The following is a 21,336-nucleotide window of genomic DNA, read 5'->3' on the forward strand; positions in this document are numbered from 1 at the left end:
AAATTATTAAGAACAGGGCATAAGAGTTACAGCTCTTCCTCGACCTAAGAAAACTTATTCACTCATTTTGGCATAGGCAGCTTATTATTTACGTGTTCTCAGCACTCTGAGTGTTCAGTCACTGGAAAACCACTCAAATTTGGTCTGAATCCCCAAAAAACCCCAAAAACCCAAAGCCCCAACCAAAAAAATCTAACAAAAACAGGAGAGCTATCAGTGCTACACACAAGTTAGTAGATGCTGCTTTGCTCAGGAAAACGACTTTAAAGTAAGCTGCAGTGCTTAAATAAGCTGCTTCTGGTGTGTGACCTGCTGCAGCTGTTGCTTGTTCAGCAAAGAACTGAACAGTAAAGAAACCCCACGAAATATACCACCACCCCCCTTTAAAAAACCCCAGCAAACAAACCGAAGCAACCAATTTTTATATCACAAATTAAAAGCTTTGGAAATATTTTCAGAATGTGACCAACATCTCCATGAAGTCTCTTCACATACTAAGTTTCCATTTGTGGTTACACCATATCCCACCATTTTGCCAGTCGCTATTTGCTACTCACACAAATATGGTTTAAATGTTGTCCATTAAATGTATTGATTGCAATGTATTGTCTCTTGTGATAGAAATCCAATAGTTTTTTATTTATTTTGTATTCATTTCACCACTACTACTCCACTAAATCCTTCCTGCTACCATGTTACAGGACTGTATTAACAAACCCTCTTCTTCCTGAATTCTCTAGCAGAAAGCTACTGTACCTTTTCAAGTTCAACAATTTGTCATTACATTTAAATTAATGGCCAACAACAATACAAAGAACTTTCTTAACTATTTGAGTAAGTACTGATTTTAAGACTGCAATATTGACAGAGTAGCTTTCTTACAGCTCTGTTACTTCCACTTGGCATTTTCAATTAAAAAAGGTATTTTGTTTTAATTCTTATCTCCTTCTCCACCTGCAGTTAAAATTTATTAGCTAAAGACTTGATTTATTTAGGTCTAATAGCGTGCTGCTTTCTGTTGAAATGGGATAGTCAGGTGTATTATTCTGTTGCATCATTTTAATGCCAACACTGGAATTTGCCTTGCCTAAGAACTGTGTAACCGCGTGAAGAGCCAGGCCGGATGCATCTGGAGTGAAATCTCTGTGGTGAAACAGCGCATAGTATTCCCAAAATGCTGAAATGCGCGTAGAACGGTTTGCGTTGGAAGAGACCTAAAAGATCACGTAGTTCACCCTCCCCGCCGCGGGCAGGAACACCTTCGGCTGGAGCGGGCGGCTCAGCTGCGGGCAGCCAGGCACGGCAGTGGGCAGTGCTGCTGGCCCGTGGCACGGCGGTGGGCAGCGCCAATGGCCCGTGGCACGGCGGTGGGCAGTCCCGCTGGCCCGTGGCCCGGCGGTGGGCAGTCCCGCTGGCCCAGGTGCCCACCGGGACCCGCCGGGACGGGCGGAAGGCAGCGCGGGGCCGGAGCGGCCGCAGCCGGGAGCTCCCCGCGCTGCCCCGGAGCAGCACCCGCGACTGCAGCACCAAGAGAACTGCCAGCCTGGGCGGGCATCGCACCTGCTCCCACCTGCTTGGTTAAAAACAAACAAACAAACACGCAAGACTTCTCATTTTCTGACGCATTGGACTTAGATTAGACACGTTGCCAGTTAAAAAATATATTTACAATTCCTCCCCTTGCTCACAAGTGGCCATACGCACAAGAGAGGGAGGAATGAAGGTTCTGGCACAGAGGGTAATTATCTTATAGCACGCAGCAGGGTATTGTTTTTAAATCAGCGACAAACTGGAGCAAACACACCAGCCTCAGAGTTGAACGGCACCTGCATGAAAGCACAGCAGCAGTCCTGCACGCACAGCTCAGGAGGTGAAGTACAGATTCAGAGGAAAGGATCATGTACCTCTATGTTTTCAAAAAAAGGTCCCCAGGTTTCATAAGGCACCCAAGCTCTGGTCAAATAGCAGAAGTGAAAGTTTCTGTTTTAAGTAAGGAGGGGAAAAAACTTCAACAGAAGGATTTCAGCAGCTTGCAGTGAGGGCTGGTTTTGAGACAGCACATAAAGTACTGACAGGCTCTGCAGTCTCTGACAAACAGCACAGTCATGTTATCTACCAGGTACACTAGTTCCAGTATCAAAATGCCTATGACAGAGGCTGGGGTTTCAGCCTGGACTTTCACCCACAGCCTTTACCTTGCTCTCTTCAAAGTGCTCTGATTGCTTCAGCTGCCTTTTGCTCTCGTGGCTTGGTAGTGCTCAGCTTTCAGATGCAGGGGCTCTGCTGCTCCACAGGGAACACAAGGGCTCATCAGTAACTCTGAATTTACTAAAATTTCTGCTAGAAAGGAGAAGGACAGGAATGACTCATTTTCACATCCCTGTATACATGAATGCTTCCTTCAAGTTGGGTAACACCCAACACCCACTGCTTAAACAGCCATCTTTTCATGAATACAAAAACATTTTTAGTAGGGTACTGGTTACAGGCCTTATCGTGTACAGTGTCCACGCCAGGTTGGAGCCAAAAATTCTTTTCACACAGGCATATGCAAAAGGTAGCCAAAGTGGTCCCCTTTGGGAAGGGCATTGCACAGTGATAAAGCCCTGGCCCAACTGCAGGGAGAGATCACTAGTTCCTGTTTTGGAGAGAGAAAGGATGGACAGCAACCAACAGCCCTCTCTCTCCACCTTTAACTTAGAGGCACTTAAGCAGAGGTATCCCCTGTATACTAGCTGAAAAAAAAAGAAAAAGAAAAAAAAAATTAAAAATCCCATTTCAAAAGTGAGAAATGTATTTATGTAGGCTAAATCTCAGCATTCTCAAAGAAAAAAAAATAATTTACCTGCAGGAAAAAGAAGAGCAGTAATAAGAAAGAGGAAAAATTATAGGAATGAGAAGAGCCTTATTGCAGTATCATATACACAGCTTTCATGATAGATTGCTATTTTACATTTTGAATGTAGCTTTTGCCAAAGTCATATATCTTAAGCCACCAATGTTTTAGGATTAAAGAAGAGATTATTTGATGTTGTTATTCAGTAGACAGATAGATATTGGACACAAGGAAATGTTAGCAGCAACCACCCAATTTATTCCTTATGTTTAATCAAAATATTTTTGTGTCAGTCATCCTTTCCTCAGGATTGTTTCTGTACCTGGACTGCTGTTGAAATCTTTAGATAGGTTAAGAGGTTGATTGCCAATGATCTATTTCATTAGTTAACGTAAATAATATATTAAGTGTTTTACAGAGATGTATGGGCCAATATTTAGTTCCAAAATCAGTAATTTGCTGGGACTAAGTTACTGTGTTCAGTGTAAAATGGAGTCAGACTGGGCGAGAGGGCAGAGGGGAGCAGCCTGTGCATAGAAGGCAGGAAGGTCATTGGAAATTGCTGAACCACAATCAAAGAGTTGCATATTTCTGCGTGCTGTATGCAACACAATCATCACACCTTCCTTCACCTGCAGGGAGCAATCAGAACTGTTTTACAGGGTGGTGCATAGGTTTCTTTTAAATCAACAGAATTTTTTGAGTTCAATGAAGGAAGGACTATGTTGTGGTTATGACAAGGTCACAGAATGCTCAGCTCAGTTCCCTCTTCCTGAAGCCAAGCAAGTGATTCGATTTCTTGAAAACCAGAAAAGAACATTTTCTTTGGTAAAACATGTGATAGACAGTCCTAGTAGCTGATGATTAGATTAATACCTCTGTGTTCTCATTCAAGGCTATTGCCACCGAGATCTGCAAACAAAGGTCTCACAGCCTGCTGAGCCAGCTCCTGTACAACTCACCAGCTTCCCCCCCACCTCCATCACAGCTGCTCTGTTTCTATTGCCCAGACACCAGGATTGCTGGGTCTCCAGGCTACACAAGGGTTGATGGCCTTCTAAGAAAGTGGTCTTTGGCTCAGTGAGTCTGTAAAATGAAGGTATCAACAAGCAATCCTCAGAGGTGTCAAAGGATCCACAACTTGTGCAAGAGTAAACCTGATACTTAAGTCTTTGCAAGACAGATGAGTTATAGTACAGAGCTTTTTAGCTTTTTAAATGACCCTTCTAACTTCTGAGAAGCTGAAGTGCAGCCTGAATGTAAACCTCCTGTGGACTTTTATCAAAAGGTTTGATAGGGTTTTTTTTCTTTTCTTTGAAGAACCTGGTCCAAATTATCTGAAAAGCCTAATATATATGATAAAGAACAAAGCTGCAAAGTCAAAAGGAGGGTTTAATTTGTTTCTTACTCCCTGGCAGCTTTCTCCCTTCTGAGTGGCGACACAACAAACAAAAATCTACACTTAACTACAGTGATTTTCCATGTCATCTTCCCCTGGCAAGCGCCTAGCTTGTCCTGCCAAGAGCCAAGGGTCACAGCTCCCCCAACAGCCACCTACAAGTACAGCATCACGAACCACTGGTATTCAATCATTCTTTATCCTAAAGTAAACTAATTTTTCCTTATTTGCAGGTGTCCTTCACTGCATGTAGGACGAAGTCCTCTGAGCACTACTGCTGTGCTGCTGTCCAATGGCAGACAGGAGAGGAGGGGAATAGCTCACCCCAGCTCCTGCCAGGCTCGCTGCCATGATCCTGCTAAAGCCAACTTTGCTTTTGTCAAAGAAGTAACTGTGTTTGTCCTCAACGTAACAGTCTGCACCACCAATTAAATAAAAGTAAAATTTATTGGTATAGGACAGAAAAATAAGGAGAACAAAGTCACTTAAAAAATAAATGTTAAGCAAAAAAATTCACAGAACTAGATTAATATTTTATAAAAAGCTCAAACTTTAAGCATCAGATAGAAATGTTACTTTCTGCTCAGCCTGTTTTATATTTCCCCCTCTCTTGTGTGGTGGCTTTGGAAGTCCAAATTTAGATGTCTTCCTCTGCATGCATTAGTTTACACTAAGGAATATTTACCACAGACAAACTGTATTTCAAAATGGCAACACTCATAAAAGGTTACTCTCTTAAGACATGCGGTTTCCATTTTTGCTTTTTTAATCTGCATACCTACCTGCTGCATACTCACTGAGACAATAAACACATGCTCTGCTTCTGCCTGAGTTATTCCAATACTCCCCTCTTTGCCAATGCTCCGGTTTAGATTTTAACTAAATGGTCCAAACACATCCATCTTACAGGCTGCAAGCTGTTTTCTTCCAATGTACATGAAGAACCATGTACATGAATTTGCACTTGAAGTGCTCCTCAATATCTTAGGTTAGAGATTCTACTTACTTTCTGCTGAATACTGTTTGAAAGATTAAAGCTCACACAATCTGTGTTACATGGAGTCAATGTACCGCTGTAACAGGTTGTTTGCACCCAGCTGTGAGAAAGGGTGTTCACACCACTGCGATGTGGAAGTACAAAATGCACATTTTATACAGTATTTTTTACTCCAGCATTGGTAACAACATTCAGCTGATTGGTTTCTATTTCCTTGAGCAATCTTCCCTTTTCCAGTGTCCTGTGGCCAAGGGGCCCTCTCTAGGTCTCTCAACATTTGACATTCTGCTTGAAATAATCTGAGCTTGATCACTTATTTTAATTTTTTACCTCCAAGGCAAAACTTCCATGCTTCTGTACAGAAGATTGTTGTGTTACAATAGCTTTGATGTGTGATAACAGTTTAGCTCCTTTGTTCTCCGCTCCAAGATGGATCTACTTCTGCAAGTGTCACCCAAACAGTTGATGCTGCAAGGAGAAACTACCGCCCAGTTTTTTAAGTGACAATATAAGGAACTTCTTTCACAGTGCTGTCTTGCAGAAAAAAAACCAAACCTTATGATTCTTTTAGTGTTGGGAAATTCTGGCTTTTAAACAAGAACTTTGAGATGTTATTTATTTCATTTACAGAAATACACACTTCCTGAATCACAAGCTGAGTTTCCTTCAACAACGCTGGACATTCCTCATTGGGACCTCTTCTCCCAATGGTTGGTGCAGAAAGTCATAACAAACATAACATGTGCCTTCTTCCAAAAATATAGAGGAGAAATTATTTTTACATGGTACAAAAGTTATTCTAATTTTATTTATAGAGTTGAATTAAACAAAAACGAACATCTGTGGCCATTGTCATGCAGTGCGAGCCTCAGTGATAATATAAGAAGACAGGTTGAGGTGTGAGGGTTTATAATACAATGCCATCAGAGCAAACCCAGGAAACCTTACATGCAAGCAATGAATCAAATTTAGTTCCATAACCTATGCAACCACACTGAAGTCAGCAGGGGTGTGTGGACAGCAGCGTCAGACACTGGTTTTGGGACAGGTCTGAATTTTGAGAGCAATACCAGCAACTGATTGTGAAGCCAATCAGTGCCCACATACACCTCATCTACACACTGAGCTCCACCTGGAGTTAGCAGATTGAGCACACAACAACAGCAGGGCTTGGCTCAAACACTGTAAAATGCTACTGTCGGCACTATTTAGTTAGGACCTGGAAGAGCAATGTCTATTAATTCTTCAATTGAGACACGGAAAAGTTGACTAAAAAGTCATAAGGCACCATTGATTCAACATGTTTTGTATTATTCTTTTTTAACACTTCATAGTGAAATAAATACTATAATACTGATCATATTGTAAATAGCTACTGCTACATGAAGCAATATATTGAATGATAAAATGCTGCATTGTTCTGGAATATATCTAGGGACTTTTACAGCAACACATATAAATGGAAATGCTGTTGTTATGTGAACAAAAATGCCTCTTTCTGCAGGATTAAGCTATTTTACATGTATGCCAAACATCTATTCTGAAGAGGTTTCTAGAGTGAAAAAAATTGCCAAAACATAAGCAGCTCAGGATTCTTGGCTTGTTAACTGGAGGCCTTTTACACGGCCCATTTTAAAGTGAAACTGAAGCTGGTTTTCCAAGTCTTTGGTAGTGGTCCAGATTTCTGGTCAAAGACATTGCTGAAATGATCAAATATAAGACAATCTGAATGATACAGAGAACTGGCAGAACACTGGGCAACATTTTCATTGACTTAGCAAAGGAAAACAGTCATGTTGGAAGCAGGTAAGTTATAAAAAAATATTTCTGAAGGCTTGGGGTTGTTTTTTTGTCTGCATAGCTATTTGGATATCAACAAGGATTTGCCAGGTTAAGGTACTGAAAATATTGTATTCTTATTTAATATTTAAATTCAAAATATTGTTCCTTAGAAAGGTATTAAGTGCTTCAGTTTTAAAATATGAATAGAATAATTTATCCTTTAAGTTATTATCCTAAAAATCTTATTTGGACTTTTATTCACAAAATAATATCCCAAAGAGACAGGCACTTTTAGTGACATCCATAAAATACATATACAAATTCAGCATTGTGCCAGGTTTGATCCCAAGGTGCATCTGTTACGTGGAGGTCCCACCAGTATCTGTTTAAGAAACTCTTACAGCCAGGATCCTGCAACTGGACGTAGATACATCCCTGCGCCTGCGCATTTAATTGCAGGTTCAAGACCATAAACAGTAAGTTAAGTCATTAGATACAAAAAATGTAAAAACAGGTACATAATCAAATGCTATCACAGCTAACAAGATTTTGTAAACAAACACTGAAAAGACCAAATTAAATTTGATCTGGCCAAATCCAACTGTAGTCTTATCCCCTGCAATGTGATGTCCAGGCTGCCAGGCAGAAAGCAGATCTGCCCCTCCCCGCTCACAGACAGAGCAAAAACGCCCTATGCACAGACATTTCAACAGGTCCAGACTCTTTGGCTAAATTCCCTAGATTTTCAAGAACTGACCTCATTCTAGCCACAGAGTGTACTTAGGATCATGTCTCCCATGCTAGAGAAACATTTTCTTAACCTACATGACTAGTTTCTATGTTTTATTTTGGATTTTTTTGAGCAACATCCTGTGAAGCACGGCTGCTGACACAAGCTTGGTAAAGATCCCAAGGAACACACTGAAGAAATCTACTGCTGATGAGACCGAGGGGACATTTTTCAGAGCTAAACTTCAGAGGCCCGATTAACAAAGAGCTATCATTCACCAGTATTTCAAATCCAAAATGACAATCTTCCTCTAATTTCCAAAGGCATTTTATACACACTTAGATCCACTTGAAAAATTCACTCATACTATGAGATCTTTTCTCACACACAAAATTCAAAAGCTATTAAACATATTAACCACAATGTTAGAATACTTTACTTTCTTCTATCAATGTAAGCCTTGCCACTTTCTGTTGAGACTCCTTCCAGCAAAGTTTGAAAGGACAGGCTTCATGACCAACTCAGAAAACCAAATCTGCCCATTTTTCTTGAACCACTGCAGATGGAAAATTTTTGATGCTCCCAGTTCAATGTACAAACCCTGGACCCCCCTCACACCATCAAAGGGCTTTCACTGAGGAACATTTTTGACCTTGGCTTCTCTGCCATAACGGAAGTCAACCAAGCTCTCTGAGACTTGTGACCTAAGTGCCAAGAAGCTTCTTAAGTCAAACCCCATCATTTAATTGTACCAAAGAAACAACTGGAAAGCAGTCTGTGGATTATTCCACTGGCATTAGTGATGCTTTACAGGCGGAGCCTGCAACTATAATAATTGCTGGGTTTGCACTCAGACTACTTTCTGAGGACTCTTCGCATGCAGTATCAGGCAGAGAGCATTACAGTAATCCAGGGCACGGATGACATGATGTGGGTTGGTCCACATAAGAGTAGGAAAGAATTAGGTCACACAACATGTAACACTATTAAAAAAATAGGAAAGAGGGTTAAAAAAATATATATTCTTATGCTGATGAATTCTTCCCTTGTGCTTTTCTTTGGAAGATTCTCTGTAGAAAAAAAAAGGCCAGAGACACTCCATCCTTGAGGCAGGATGTGCTGTACATTGTTTAAGGTTTGCTTGACTAAGTTGAAGTAAAAAAGTTAAAGATGAACTCTTTGTCACCATGTAGTAGGTCTATGGCTTGCAGAAGCAGATAGGCTGAGTAAGCATGCAAAGAAGGATCCAGGGGACACTTGGCTACACTTTTTTACCCAGCAACTGTTTTTTTAAACACCAAATACTTTATCATTAAAATAATATGGCTACTGTACCCAAAGTGAATGAAACAACTTTGTTCAAGCTCTATCAAAATCAAAGCCAGATCTCCCACGGAGCTCTCCAGGGAGCTGGGTTGGACACAGTAAGCATGATGCACATAAGGTCTGTAGGGTCCACAAAATGCCTGCAGTTTAAGCGAATAAAATTCATAGCTTTGAGCAACTATAGTCCATAAGCCATATCTATTACTTCTGTAATAGAGACTGAAGTTTGTTCCAGCTGACAAGCCAAGAGTGGAAATCAATCAAGACAGACAACTTTCCAGTCATGTGGACAGGAGAGCTGACTCGAAGGAAACTTGCAAACAGACGCCACCCAAAGATGGGCCAGAACCCATTTCACCTTGGTATAGGTGGTAGTGGGGGGGCACCTCTTTCTTTTCGGACAGACCCACCTAAAAGAGAAAGAAGGTTTTTTGTGTTACTCCTTTGAAGGGAGAGTCTACATCCAAGCAATTAATTCAGTAACTGGTGAAGATCTACTAATTTTCATGCCTAGCCATTAAAAACAAATTTAAAAAAATCAATCTTTGTGGAGAGTTTCTGGTTAGTTATTAAACAACATCAGAACTTCAAACACTGTAAAGTAATGTTTTTAACTAATGCCATCCCTAATTCCTGGAAAACACATGTATTTTGGTCCATTGTCCCCTTCCCAAAACAGACTGATAGTTCTTGTTAGCCTTACTAATTTATGTGAACACACAACTTCTCAGTGCTACTTGCAATACTTGCAAGCCTCAACAAAAAGTGGCAAGCTCTAAACACAATAAAATTTCAAAGTTTTTAATGTTTTTCCCTATATGAAGGTTTTCAGAGCAAACTCATAAAAGGAAACACAAAAAAAATATGCATGTTACTTTGCCTTCTTTTGTGGACTAATACAAATGGGATGAAAGCTAACAGAGCAAAGTCAGAGACTAACAGGAAACTCTGCTTCAAACCAAAAATTTGGTTCACAACAATTCATTGAAATTACAACTTACCTCTACTGTCATTTCTTGCTAGTTTACTTGGATAACTTCTGTTCATGGGTACATATGGCTCTGGAGGTGGCAAATCAGATATTGGATGAAAAGAAAATCTGCTTTCCCATTCATCTGAAAAAAATCCCATGCAATTTACTCATTAGTTTTCTGACATAGCTTAGGAAAGTAAATTAACATTGACATAATGTTTAATGCATGTTTTATATTGCAAAATGCTTATGCAGCTGAGTACTGAACCAGCATTCTCTTAGAAAGTCAGGGAAGATGATGTTTCAGGTTAATTTGGGAATGAAAACTTTTATCAACTTTAACTGATCATTTTGCCAATTTAATGTAAAATCACAGATCAGGAAAACAGCCACAATTCCACTAAAATAAGTCTTACTCTTCCTTCCATGTATAACAGATCTGTTTTTTTAACACACACACACACACACACACAGTGGTACCAGAACTGCCTACTTCAGTCTAAAGTCTGAAGTTTCTCCTACTTCAGAACAGTACTTTGTTCCTGGTATAGAATTTACCAATATTTATGTGTCATTGACATACCAAGCTCAAAAACTTCATCAAAAGCACAGTCCAGTAAGCACTGTTTATTCTCTCTTAATATTTATACTGGAAGAAGAAAAATAACCTTTACGCTAAAATTTATGTCAGAGAATCCTGTATGTAACTAGTGTCAAAAATGGAAAAATACATCACTTGAAGTTATATCTCTTTAGACTACAGAGGCACTTTTGCTGTACTTACTGAGTCTACAGAATTCTAAATAAAGCAAGCTGACCAGTTTCTACATTGAAATAATAGGAAATGTTCCAAGAGCTCTGTTTTGCGCCTGATTTTGAAAGCCTAAGAAAGTAATTTCTTCACTTGCTTGCTTCAGGACTTTGCAATCATAACTTTCTTGTGATATTGCTGCATTTTACTACATAACGTAATGAACAGCTAAGTTCTACTTGTACATGTGGTTATTTGCTGGATCCAGCTTTTCCATGTTTACTCTCAATAGCTGCAATCAGAAACCAGTGTGTAAAGGAGCTGCATGTTCTGAACCTTGCAGATGACTTGTGTAGGAAGAAATATGCCTGTGATCCTTCTGCCTTACCTGATGTGTGAAGATGTTTCAAAAGCGTGAGTTATAGTTTCATTTTCTGTTCACTTTTTTCTAACCTTATAATTGTCAGGAATACCAATTTTGGCCTCCTGTAATCAACTCAAGGGTTTATCTGTTCTATGCGAACAGAAAACAATTAAAAAGAAAAGCATGACAAATCCTTAAAACACAGCAATCTTGGACCTCATCTTTTTAATAAACACTGACAGAAATAGATACTTGACATTTTCAGCAATGTTCTGATAATCTCTTCCCTCATCTGTTTTTCAGCTTTCAGCTTTTGAGTCATCTAACTTGTTCCGACTTCCAAAGTGTCACTGTAGCTGTGGTTTGAATTCATATTAGAGTTGAAACAATTCCCTTCCTTTTTTCAGGGTATTTTTCAAAGGGTTACTTTAAGAGACTGTATTGATTACTTTGCAATTCTGCTCTACGTATGGCATATTTATTCTGTTCTTACTTTCCAGGGTTGAGACCCAAGTGACACCTCTGTTGGTCAGAAATCAAAGGTTGGAACTAGAAACAAAGCCTCTATTCCAAACCTTTTTTTAGGTATTAGGGCCAAAAGCCACTACACCTTCTCTATGGAGGGCAAAGAGCTGGGAGGATGGCTCACCATCACCTGGATCCTGGAAGCCGTTTCTGACAGCTGCAGAAGGTGGCGGCGGCGGCGGTGGCGCTGCCGAGCCCGGCCGGTCGGGGGGAAGCGGAGGTCGCGGTCCACCTCTCTGGCTGTCCAGCCCTGCCCGGGAAGGCAGCTGGGGCGTAGTGGGCAAAGCCCTCGAAGTGCTTCCGTTCCTGCTGATGGGAGGAGGTGGTGGGAGCGGGCCTAGAGCAAGGCAAAAGCAAGCACATAAATGCTGTTAACACCAGGGGTTACTCTGGCAGTGAGAGCCACTGAGGGCATCCCAAGGCCTCCTGGTAACAAAAAGGGCTGTTTTAGGACCCTTGGCCCCAAGGGGTTATGGCCCTCAGCACTCACTTCCCTGCTCTCCATGGCTCTCTAGGGATTTCGGGCCGATTTGGGGAGTACAGCTCAGAGGAGCAGGATGTATCCAAACACAAATACACTGCAGAGTCTATGTTCACATTCCCCTCAGCTACAGAAGCCTCTGCAGAGATCCTGGTCCTCAAAGCTACTTTTAAACCACTCTATATTACCAGTGGACACAAGAACCACACAAAAAGCTTGCCACAAGCCAAGAAGTCACAGCTGAAATTTAGGGTGCTGTGGAGGTTCAAACCGTAACCCATTTCCTTTCTATGTACCACTGCAAGGCACTAGGACGTGCAGAAGACACCTGCTACCTTCAGAGGCTCCTTGTCCATAGGGGTGGTTCCCTCTGGGTGTCACAGCCACAGTCTGTGGTGGGACACAGGGGAGCTCTCCTCAGGAGTGGCTGCATTAAGCAGCCGCTCATCAGCTCACCCATTTATAAACAAATGAGCTGTGTGACAGGTTTTTCAGTAGTTGGAGCATATCCATCTCCCTGTAAACTGGAAACAGACCTCACACAGGCTGGCATTTCCAGTGCTTGTGAATCCGTAACTGGCACGGACGTGGATAGGTCAAATATGAAGGCACAGCCTATGTAATATAGAGCCAGGGCTGTCCTGAGGGCAGGGGAAGGGTGCTTCTACATGGAAAGTAAATAAAGACAGGAAAGCTGCTTCTGCCAGGGAGAGAAGTGCCCATGGTTAGGATACAAGAAGGTGAAGCAGAGGGTGTGGAGAGTTATGCATGCTTGAAAGTTTCACTAACCTCTGTTTGGTGCAGTTGGGCAACTGGCAATTATATTAATTTTCAATAAATGCTTCCCTGTGTTGATGAAATATATCTACAGACATGCACTTTGAAAAAGAGAGCAGTAGATATTGTGTCTCCAGCAACAAGCATTGAAACGTTTCAAGAAACATGCTGTACTCTGTGTATTTTTGCTCCCCTTCTTACTTTACAAATTACTAAAGTTTGCCTTCAGGAAATGGTTTCAAAGAATGAGAAGCATTCAGCAACTTCCAGAATAGTTTTGCTTACTCTTTCTAAACCTAGCTAAACTCCATTGTCTATACTGAACTGCTGCAGAATAGGTGTATTTATGTTTAGAATGTATTGCTACAACTTCCTTCTACTTACTGAACTAGACTTGAGCCAGAAGAAAGTTAGTGCAGGTTTGCTAAAACCATGTGCCTCAGAAAAGGGTCAACTAGGAAAGCACTGGTAGAAACCAAGGCCATCACAGAACAAACTTGGAAGTGACATAATAATTGCAGACACTCTCTGCAATTTGATCCATCCCCCCCAGTCAATTGTAATGGGATTTCTCTGATTTATTTACAACATGCTGCACTAGCATTGTGCCATCCTGTGGGCTGGCAATCAGCTCCACAGAGCATAGTTTCAGGGCCACTATTTTCTGCAGCTGCACAGCTGCTGTATGTGTTGGAGAACCAGGATGGTTCAAGGAGCTGGAAAGCTCTCAATGTCTATGGGAGCTCCCACGACATTAATTTCTATTGTCTAGGACCAGGCAGGCTAGAGATGATTTCTGAGTTTATTCCAAAGGATGAAATTAAAGACAGCTCTATGGAGTTTCCCAGCAGTATCTTTTGTGCAATGTTTTTCTCTACCTGATGTTACAGGGCTCGATTGTGCCTAAATTCTCTCATCTCCAGAGGGACAACTATCAGGTATTAGAGAGCTGAGTTATGATGTGCAATTCTTAAAAGTTATGAACAATAGTTGTCACAGAGGACAAAGTACATTATGAAATTGCTCAAAGGAGACAATCCTACTTTTAGTCTAATTTGGTATCTACATATGGTAAGTAACAACATTTAGTCATGCTGTAACAAGTGCTATTACATTTAACAACTGTTGGCTAGGTCTTTTATTAAAGCTATTTGTATTTGACTGTGTTTGTGCCTCCAAACACGTAGAACGTCAAGTTCCACGAACCTCCACTCACGACAACACGACCATTAAATCTTGCTGGTTGACTCAGGAAGTCAGATGCAGTCACTTTACCAGAAGCTTCTTTGCATCAAAGAACGTAATGGGGAAATCCATTTACAACCCTTTTCAAATTGACTACACCTCTTTTCAAGTGACTATAATGAAAGTTACCAAGATTTGTACAAGCACACGTGACCACACTGGTGATGCACTTTGACTTTCTTAAGCCACCGCGATGCCCGTAAACCCTTGCTTCCAGCTGCAGAATCCCTAGTGCCTAACAGGGATGTCATCCTGGGATGTGTTTGTTGTGCACGCGAAGCTGGTGCTGGCATGGCCAAAGCACCCTCTCCCGTGCCACCTGTCCCGACCAAAGCACCCTCTCCCGTGCCACCTGTCCCTGCTCCCCACCTGAGCGGCCGGGCGGGTCTCTGACAGGCGGCGGCGGCCTCTCGCCGGGCGGCGGGGGCAGCGGTCCGGAGCGGCCCCCGCCGGGCGCCGGGCACGACCCCAGCGAGATGTTCCCCTGCGGCAGCCGCGGCATCTCATCGCCGCCGGGGGGGGCGGGCGGGACGGGGGGCGGCCCCGGCCGGCCGGGGGGCAGCGGGGGCGCCGGGGCGCCGAGGGCGGGCCGGGGGGCGGCGGGCACGGGCGGTTTGCTGTTCTGCGGCGGCGGCGGCGGCAGAGAGGCCTCCCGGGCGGCGGGCGGCCGGTGCCCGGCGGGGGGCGGCGGCGGAGGCGGCGGCTTGTCCTCCGCGGGCCGGCCGGGGGTGGGCGGCAGCGGCGGGCGGCCCCAGAAGGGGGGCGCCGCGCCGGGGCCCGGCTGCCGGAGGGGCGCGCTCGCTCCCGCGCCCCGGCTGCCCGGGAAGGGCGGGGGCGAGGGCCCCAAGCTGGGCTGCCGGCTCAGCCCCGGCACCGGCGGCGAGCCCCGGTTGTGCAGGCTGGAGGCGATGGGCCGGGGCGTGCTGGGCACCGGCGGCGGCGCCGCCTCGGGCTTGGAGCGGGCGTCGGGCCTCGGCGGCGGCACGCGGCTCCTCTGCGGGTCCGGGGCGGCGGTGCGCGGCCCCGAGGGCGGCCCCGGGAAGCGCGGCGGGCCGCTCGGCGGGGAGAAGGGCTTGGCGGCGGCGGAGCGGCCTCCGGGCGGCAGGACGGGCGGCCGGCTTCCCCCGGCGTCTGCGGACACAGGAGAGGGAGATCAGCTGCAACCGAGGCTGCGGTTCCGAACGGGCCGCGTCCCGAGGCTCCGCGGCGGCCAGGGAGCAGCCCGGCACGGGGCACCCCTGCTTTGAGGCTCAATCCCAACCCCGGCACCATCGGGAAACCACCCCAGAGTACCAGGCGACATCCTGATATTGCTTATGAGGCACAAATTAAGTGGCCACAAAGTAACACGATGCAGCCGTCATACAGAAAGCATATAAATAAAACCGTGAGGGAAGAAATGGTCAACAGCAAGTACTGAATACCATCAAACTGAGAGCAAAGTCTTAGCTTTTAAATTACATTTCACAACGAAAGTTCAGCAAAAGGCTCTTTTCAGCCCTTTCTAGTAGCCGTGAACTAAGGATGTAGTTGTGCACATCAGGAAGAAGGCAGCCGGCCCTGCAGTTCACAAGTACTATTCTGCAATGCCAGGAACTTTTGTATTAATACAAGTTCCCAAAAATAAACTGTGACACAATAGAAAACACCAGCTCTGAGAGACTGTCGTACACATGTGCTGAAAAATTATGTTAGCCTATAAAATATGTAACATTTGTAACACTCTACAACCCTCATTGCATAGTCCTTCTTCAACAAATATGAAATCCTATGTCCTTAAAAAACTCAGTGGCCCCAGATGTCCTTCGTTTAAAGGGTCATGAGGCTTGGGGCAGCTGTTTTGTCAGCCAGAAGCACACTCCAGACAAGCCTGCATCTGCAGTGTGTGTACTAGCCACCTGGGATGCCTCATGCACTCCCTAAGCAGCAAATCATGCTGCTGTGGAGCTGACACGAGTACTTTCCACTTGGAAAGTAGATTCTTTTTCCTGGTGCACAAGAAAGAATTAGCCTGGATCCTCCTCTATTCCCCTCTGGTCCTGCACATCCAACAGCTAAGACAGGATGTAATCTGCCTGACTGTCCTTTGCAGGTAGCCATTCAACACTACCAAGATCTTTAGTTTTCATCAATAACGGGGAGGATGGGTGGAAAAGGAGTCTGGCTTCTCCCTCATAAAAACTAACAGTAAGAATAAAACAAGATTCAAGCTGAAAATTATATTTCCTAAGAACCTACAATATTTGATGGTTTTCTCAATCCCAGCAGGTAATTAATTGCAGTGCTTATGAAGATTTTAAGCAATGTCATTTTTTCACACTGAAAATTTAAGGTCTTTCTTACCAGCATCTCGATTTGCAGTACATCTGAGCTTCGGCATTCCTGCTTGAAAAAGGCCTCCAAGGCCAGGTGGTCCACCGCCAGTGAGGCCACCACCACTGCCACCACCAAAACCCCCGCCACTGCCACTGCCACCTCCTCCAAAGCCACCTCCTCCAGATCCTTTGGGTTCTGTAGGGAATAAAAGATCCCCCATGTTAGTGAAGCAAGACTGATCCTGCAAAATCACCTCTTTCCATAGAGTAACGCTTGTAGCTGGGGAAAAACGGGTGAACTTTGAAAACACACAAGGTTTGGATCATCACCACCACCACTGTACTGTAGAGGAGCTGGGGAAGTAACCATAATAACCATAGCCTCTGTTTTATTAAGCCATCACTTTAGTCTGCTCTAGACTGGGAAGCAGAGCAAATTGATGCAGAGAATTTGGAACTGAGCATGGATGAGACCTCTGAGAATATAATTTAGTCTTTGTTAGCACCTCAGTTGCTTCTTCCTGTTTATTTGTACTTCTGCTCTCTTATGCTTCCCCCCTCCACTTCTCCATAAGCAGAGACAGGGCAATCTCATGGGAAAAAGGGAAGGAAGGAGGAAGGCAGGTTCTTCCTTTGGAAGGTGTCTCTGGGGATCACTGCTGGGAGCGCACAGAATTCTCTCATTATTGATGATATTGCAACATATCTGCTTATTTAAACAAAGCCTAGTAGAAAAGGAGATGCCATTTCTGTAGGTTCAGAAGTGCAGTTACAGGATCATTAGCTGTCAATGCTTCCAATAGGCAGGAATTATTTTATCAGCCCTCCCTCTTTTCTTCCCATTTCTCTAATGTCAATATTTCTGCTAACAACTGAGTTGCCAAAAGTTAAATGGAAGTGTTTCCACAACTACAATGCACAGGAAGAGCCTTACTCAGAGAATCACTGCAAAATCAGCAGGTGCACAGGCTGGGGTATCTGTGGAGATCAGCTCTCAGATGCTGGGCCACACAGGCTAAGATCAATTGCTTAATTTCTTGGAATCTTGATTTCTACAACTTTGGGTGGGTAAAAATTTCACTGACTTCAAAGTAATTAAAACCTGTGGATAAAGAGCACTTCTAAAAATTTCCCCAAGGAAAAAGGAAGAGTGTCTCCATGGGGGGGATGTTTCACATTATCCTCTTTCTTAAGCATGTCAGCTCAGTTTGGCTCTGACTCAGATAGGGTGTGACCCTCTGGAGAAATGCTGCTACCATGCTTTAGTCTTTCATCATGATTTGTTATTTCATGTAAATAAGATAATAGGCTGCATCATTTTTATTTTACTGTTCACCCCCTCCTTTAATCCCCTCCAGCTCATTACTATACTTAGAATATGTAACTTGACATTTAGAGATAATCTTTAAAAACTGTAGCTGTCTGACTGCAGGACTGTATCTAATTTTTATTTTTTTAATTATTTTTATTTGGTCACACTCCTCTGGGCATTTCCTTCTTTCATCATCATGTTCCTATCACAGTCCAGATTTTAATTGCATGGCCAAACCTAGATTGAGGTGTATTACATTTGCTAATTAGTCTGTAGAAGTGTCTTTTCTCCTTAGGTAATGAATGCTGTTCCTCTGTCAGCACAGGCCTGTGTTCCTCACTCTTCTCCTGTTTCTTTCTGGCTTCCCAATACTTTTGCTACATGGGCTTCTCCAGCCTCCTCCTGGCACGTACCAACATGTGCTGTGAGACGCAGCTGGATAAAGACCTTATTTCCATTCAGGTAAGTAGAGTCACTGCCTTGTGCAGTACTGCTGGGCTAGCTGAGCAGCAAGGCTCAGCCAAAAAGATAACACCCCTGAGTCACTCCAGGAGTGGCAAAACTGCATGCAGCAGTAACACACAGGTAGAGCTGTGGCTTCTGGCTCTGGTTTTGCTCTAAGTGCTACTGGAGCCAGTGGTGTCACGCCAGGCATGCATTTATTCTTATATTGTTTATGCAAAAGTAGAGTCTGAAATTCCACTTTATTCTCTGTCCTCTCCTCAGTCCTTATGGGGGTTTTGTTTGCTTGATCTGCTGCAGGTCCTCAGCAGAGCTCCTGGTAGGGTTTGCATAGTTTTCTGATATAAGCAAACAGGAAAATAAATGACTTTATGAGAATTAGCAAACAAATTAGCATTCACATTGCATAAGCCATACTTGATTTCTCAGCTTACTGTTCATTCATGATGAATAGAATTTATTTTTGTGCATGATAATTTCTGTCACATTCTTTTATCTACTCTCATAGCAATTCATCTGATGATATATAAAATAATTTTCTGCTTTCAGATCTGTAGAACCATTCATGCCTACAGAGATTCCAACATGTAGAATCATACTTACTGTCTAGAATTGGAGCACTTCTGTCATTAGTAACAGTCTTCTTGAGCTTTTTTCCTTTGGTAATATCAGATAATAGAGCATTTCGCCCTGCTTGTTCTGACCTGCTTAGAGATGGCTTTTCAGTATTTGCCTGCAAAACAAAAATTAAAAATGAGGAGGCAAAATAGATTCCAACTTCTAGATACAAAGTTCTGCTCGAATATGGTAGTTACTTGAGACTTCAGTGTCTGTTTTAACAGCACTGGAGTGGATAGGTAGCACACCATGTCTAGTTTTGTGAATGATATTACAGGTAGCTGGCCTTGTTACTGACTCAGAGTCCCCAACACTACTGCTATTCTAACCCACATTATTCATTAGAAACAGAATATTTCTATGTGAATTCACCTTTTCTGAACTGCTGATTTAGAATCTCTGATTTTTTAAAGCCAAGGCATATCTGTGGCAAATTGCCATTCTGGAGACTGAACAAGAACAGACTACACACAAGTTGATTATCCAAGAAGGTATTCTTGAAAGTTGTGGTGAAATGCAATTTTGAGATAAATCAGAGCAAAGATGGACCTTTGCCATTTTTAAGTATTTCTTTCTAAGCTAATATAGTAGACAATCACCACTTCAATAATATTGGCCTCTTCCTATAGACCAGATAAAACCTTTGGATGTATGAGGTTTGTCTCAATGATCCTCTCTCTTCAATTTATGATTTGGTGACACAGTTTTTTTCAAGAAAGAACAAAAAACCTCCAAACAATATGCACTTATGCACATACACATATATATGGCTCTTTCTTCTAGGAAACAGTTCCTGAAACATTTTCTAATTTATCAGATCAATGTAATGGAGATTTCCTGAAAGGTGGGGAGAGCTGTCATGGAGGGACCAAGCAGAGTCTGTATCTTGCTTGTGGTGGAAAGATTCTTGAGAGACAGCCCATTCTGTGTAATCATCTAGGGTTTTGCTCTGAAAAAATCTAGGTACTTCAAAATGGCATTTCAAGAAGCCTCTTCCTTCTTGTCAGTGAGGTGACTGACTGTTGGCAGGGCAGGCACAGCACAAGCTCTATTCCAGTTTAAGTCAGGTCTGACGTAGTTTCACCCACCATGTTGTGCCAGCAGTGGATTCTGTGCTCTGATACCACAGGCTGGCTGAGGGAGTTATGCTAGCTAAGAGCTATCCTTACCAAATTTAAACAATTGGATTTATTTTTTTCCAGCTCAAGTCACAGAAATACTCCAGTAGAACAAGGGAGAAGGTGGGGCTACAGGTTCAGAGAAAGGCAAGAGGATAGCAAGACTTCAACTCCCCATAGAAAAGCTGTTGTCTTTCCACTAGACCAACCACCAGTGTAGGAGGAATAAAAGGATGGAGAGTTAGAGTGGACAGTGACATCCACACAAGAACTGGAAGGCAGTGGAAGTGATAGTCCTTCTCGTAAGATCAATGACCAACCACAAATAATATGTTGAGACCTTTCTCCAAATATCATGGATACCCTCATCCACACCTCAGTATCTCTGGACATCCTGTTCAAAGTGACAAGCAGCACCAAAGAACAGTGCACGTATTTACCTCCCATAAAACTTACCAAGGCCAGTGTTGGGGGTGGAGGGGGAGCTGGAGGGGGAGGCACAGGCATGGTGGAAGGCTGAGCTCTGTCTGCTCTTGCTAAGAAACCTGCACAGCAAAACACAAACACACAAAGTCCAGAGATTAATACATTTTAATAAATACATTTCTACTCAGATAAAGAAACATCCTTGCAGTAAACAGATTTATGTTCTGTATTTTTGAAGTCTAAATAATCAATCAAAAGCATTTTAATTATATGGAAACCAGCTGCATCTTTAAACAGGGGCTCCCTACATGATCCCCACTGCCATACAAATTCATAGATATACATCCAGTTTTGAACACTTACACAATCCATGCATTGCTATGGCAGTGCACAAAATGTAGTAACCAAATTGAACTCTGTTAAACCCAACAATCTTGATCCCATGGAAGTGCTTCAGCATAGCCCCACAGCTATACCATCAACTCTTACCTAAAGAAGGCATCATACTTTAAGATCATACTCAGGAGGAGTTGCTGATTTGTTAAATCCCTTTAGTTGCTAAAAGATTCCTCCACCTACACTGTTATGGGTAGAGTGGAACAGCAGAGCTCTGGGACAGACTCATGCTTCTTCCTCTCTCCGTGCTTGAAGATCCCAAGCTCCAACATCATGACTGAATACACCTTCCTCCTCCTCAGAAGTAGCACACATAGACATGATCTGGATATTCTCTCTAAGGAAGAGCAAGCAGGCAGCCTGGCCTCTCAGCTGCAGGCTGCTGCAGACAGAAAAGCCTGGTGATAAAGCTCGGCCCTTCACAAGCTTCCCTGCCAGAGACCAGGCTCACGCTTTTCCCCGCAGCAAGCTGAACTTTCAGCTTTGAGCAATCCTAGGAGGGT

At 43.2% G+C, this 21,336-nt stretch overlaps 2 protein-coding genes across 6 annotated transcripts in view; both read right to left on the reverse strand.

The window, feature by feature from the left end:
* The window catches only part of GPR155 (G protein-coupled receptor 155), a 33,170-nt gene extending 32,924 nt beyond the window's left edge, over positions 1–246 (reverse strand). Inside the window, exon 1 of the mRNA XM_088059042.1 lies at positions 228–246. The gene's annotated coding sequence lies outside the window, so the exon portion shown is untranslated. The remainder of the gene's footprint in view (positions 1–227) is intronic.
* A 4,417-nt stretch (positions 247–4,663) lies between these two features.
* The window catches only part of WIPF1 (WAS/WASL interacting protein family member 1), a 54,642-nt gene continuing 37,969 nt past the window's right edge, over positions 4,664–21,336 (reverse strand). For 4 of the 5 annotated variants that reach the window (XM_088058902.1, XM_088058899.1, XM_088058901.1 and 1 more), the window contains exons 3-9: positions 20,468–20,556; positions 18,879–19,008; positions 16,530–16,697; positions 14,556–15,317; positions 11,808–12,020; positions 10,072–10,185; positions 4,664–9,480 (exon numbers count right to left, since the gene is read on the reverse strand). In XM_088058902.1, coding sequence (XP_087915028.1) covers positions 9,425–9,480; positions 10,072–10,185; positions 11,808–12,020; positions 14,556–15,317; positions 16,530–16,697; positions 18,879–19,008; positions 20,468–20,518 — 1,494 coding nt within the window. In that variant the 5' untranslated portion in view covers positions 20,519–20,556 and the 3' untranslated portion in view covers positions 4,664–9,424. The remainder of the gene's footprint in view (positions 9,481–10,071; positions 10,186–11,807; positions 12,021–14,555; positions 15,318–16,529; positions 16,698–18,878; positions 19,009–20,467; positions 20,557–21,336) is intronic. The other variant, XM_088058903.1, reaches the window with a different exon arrangement.

Source organism: Pseudopodoces humilis, chromosome 8 (genome assembly GCF_049639895.1).
Source record: "Pseudopodoces humilis isolate 2021_Gansu_Grassland_sample_001 chromosome 8, ASM4963989v1, whole genome shotgun sequence".
In the NCBI taxonomy this organism is placed as follows: domain Eukaryota; kingdom Metazoa; phylum Chordata; class Aves; order Passeriformes; family Paridae; genus Pseudopodoces; species Pseudopodoces humilis.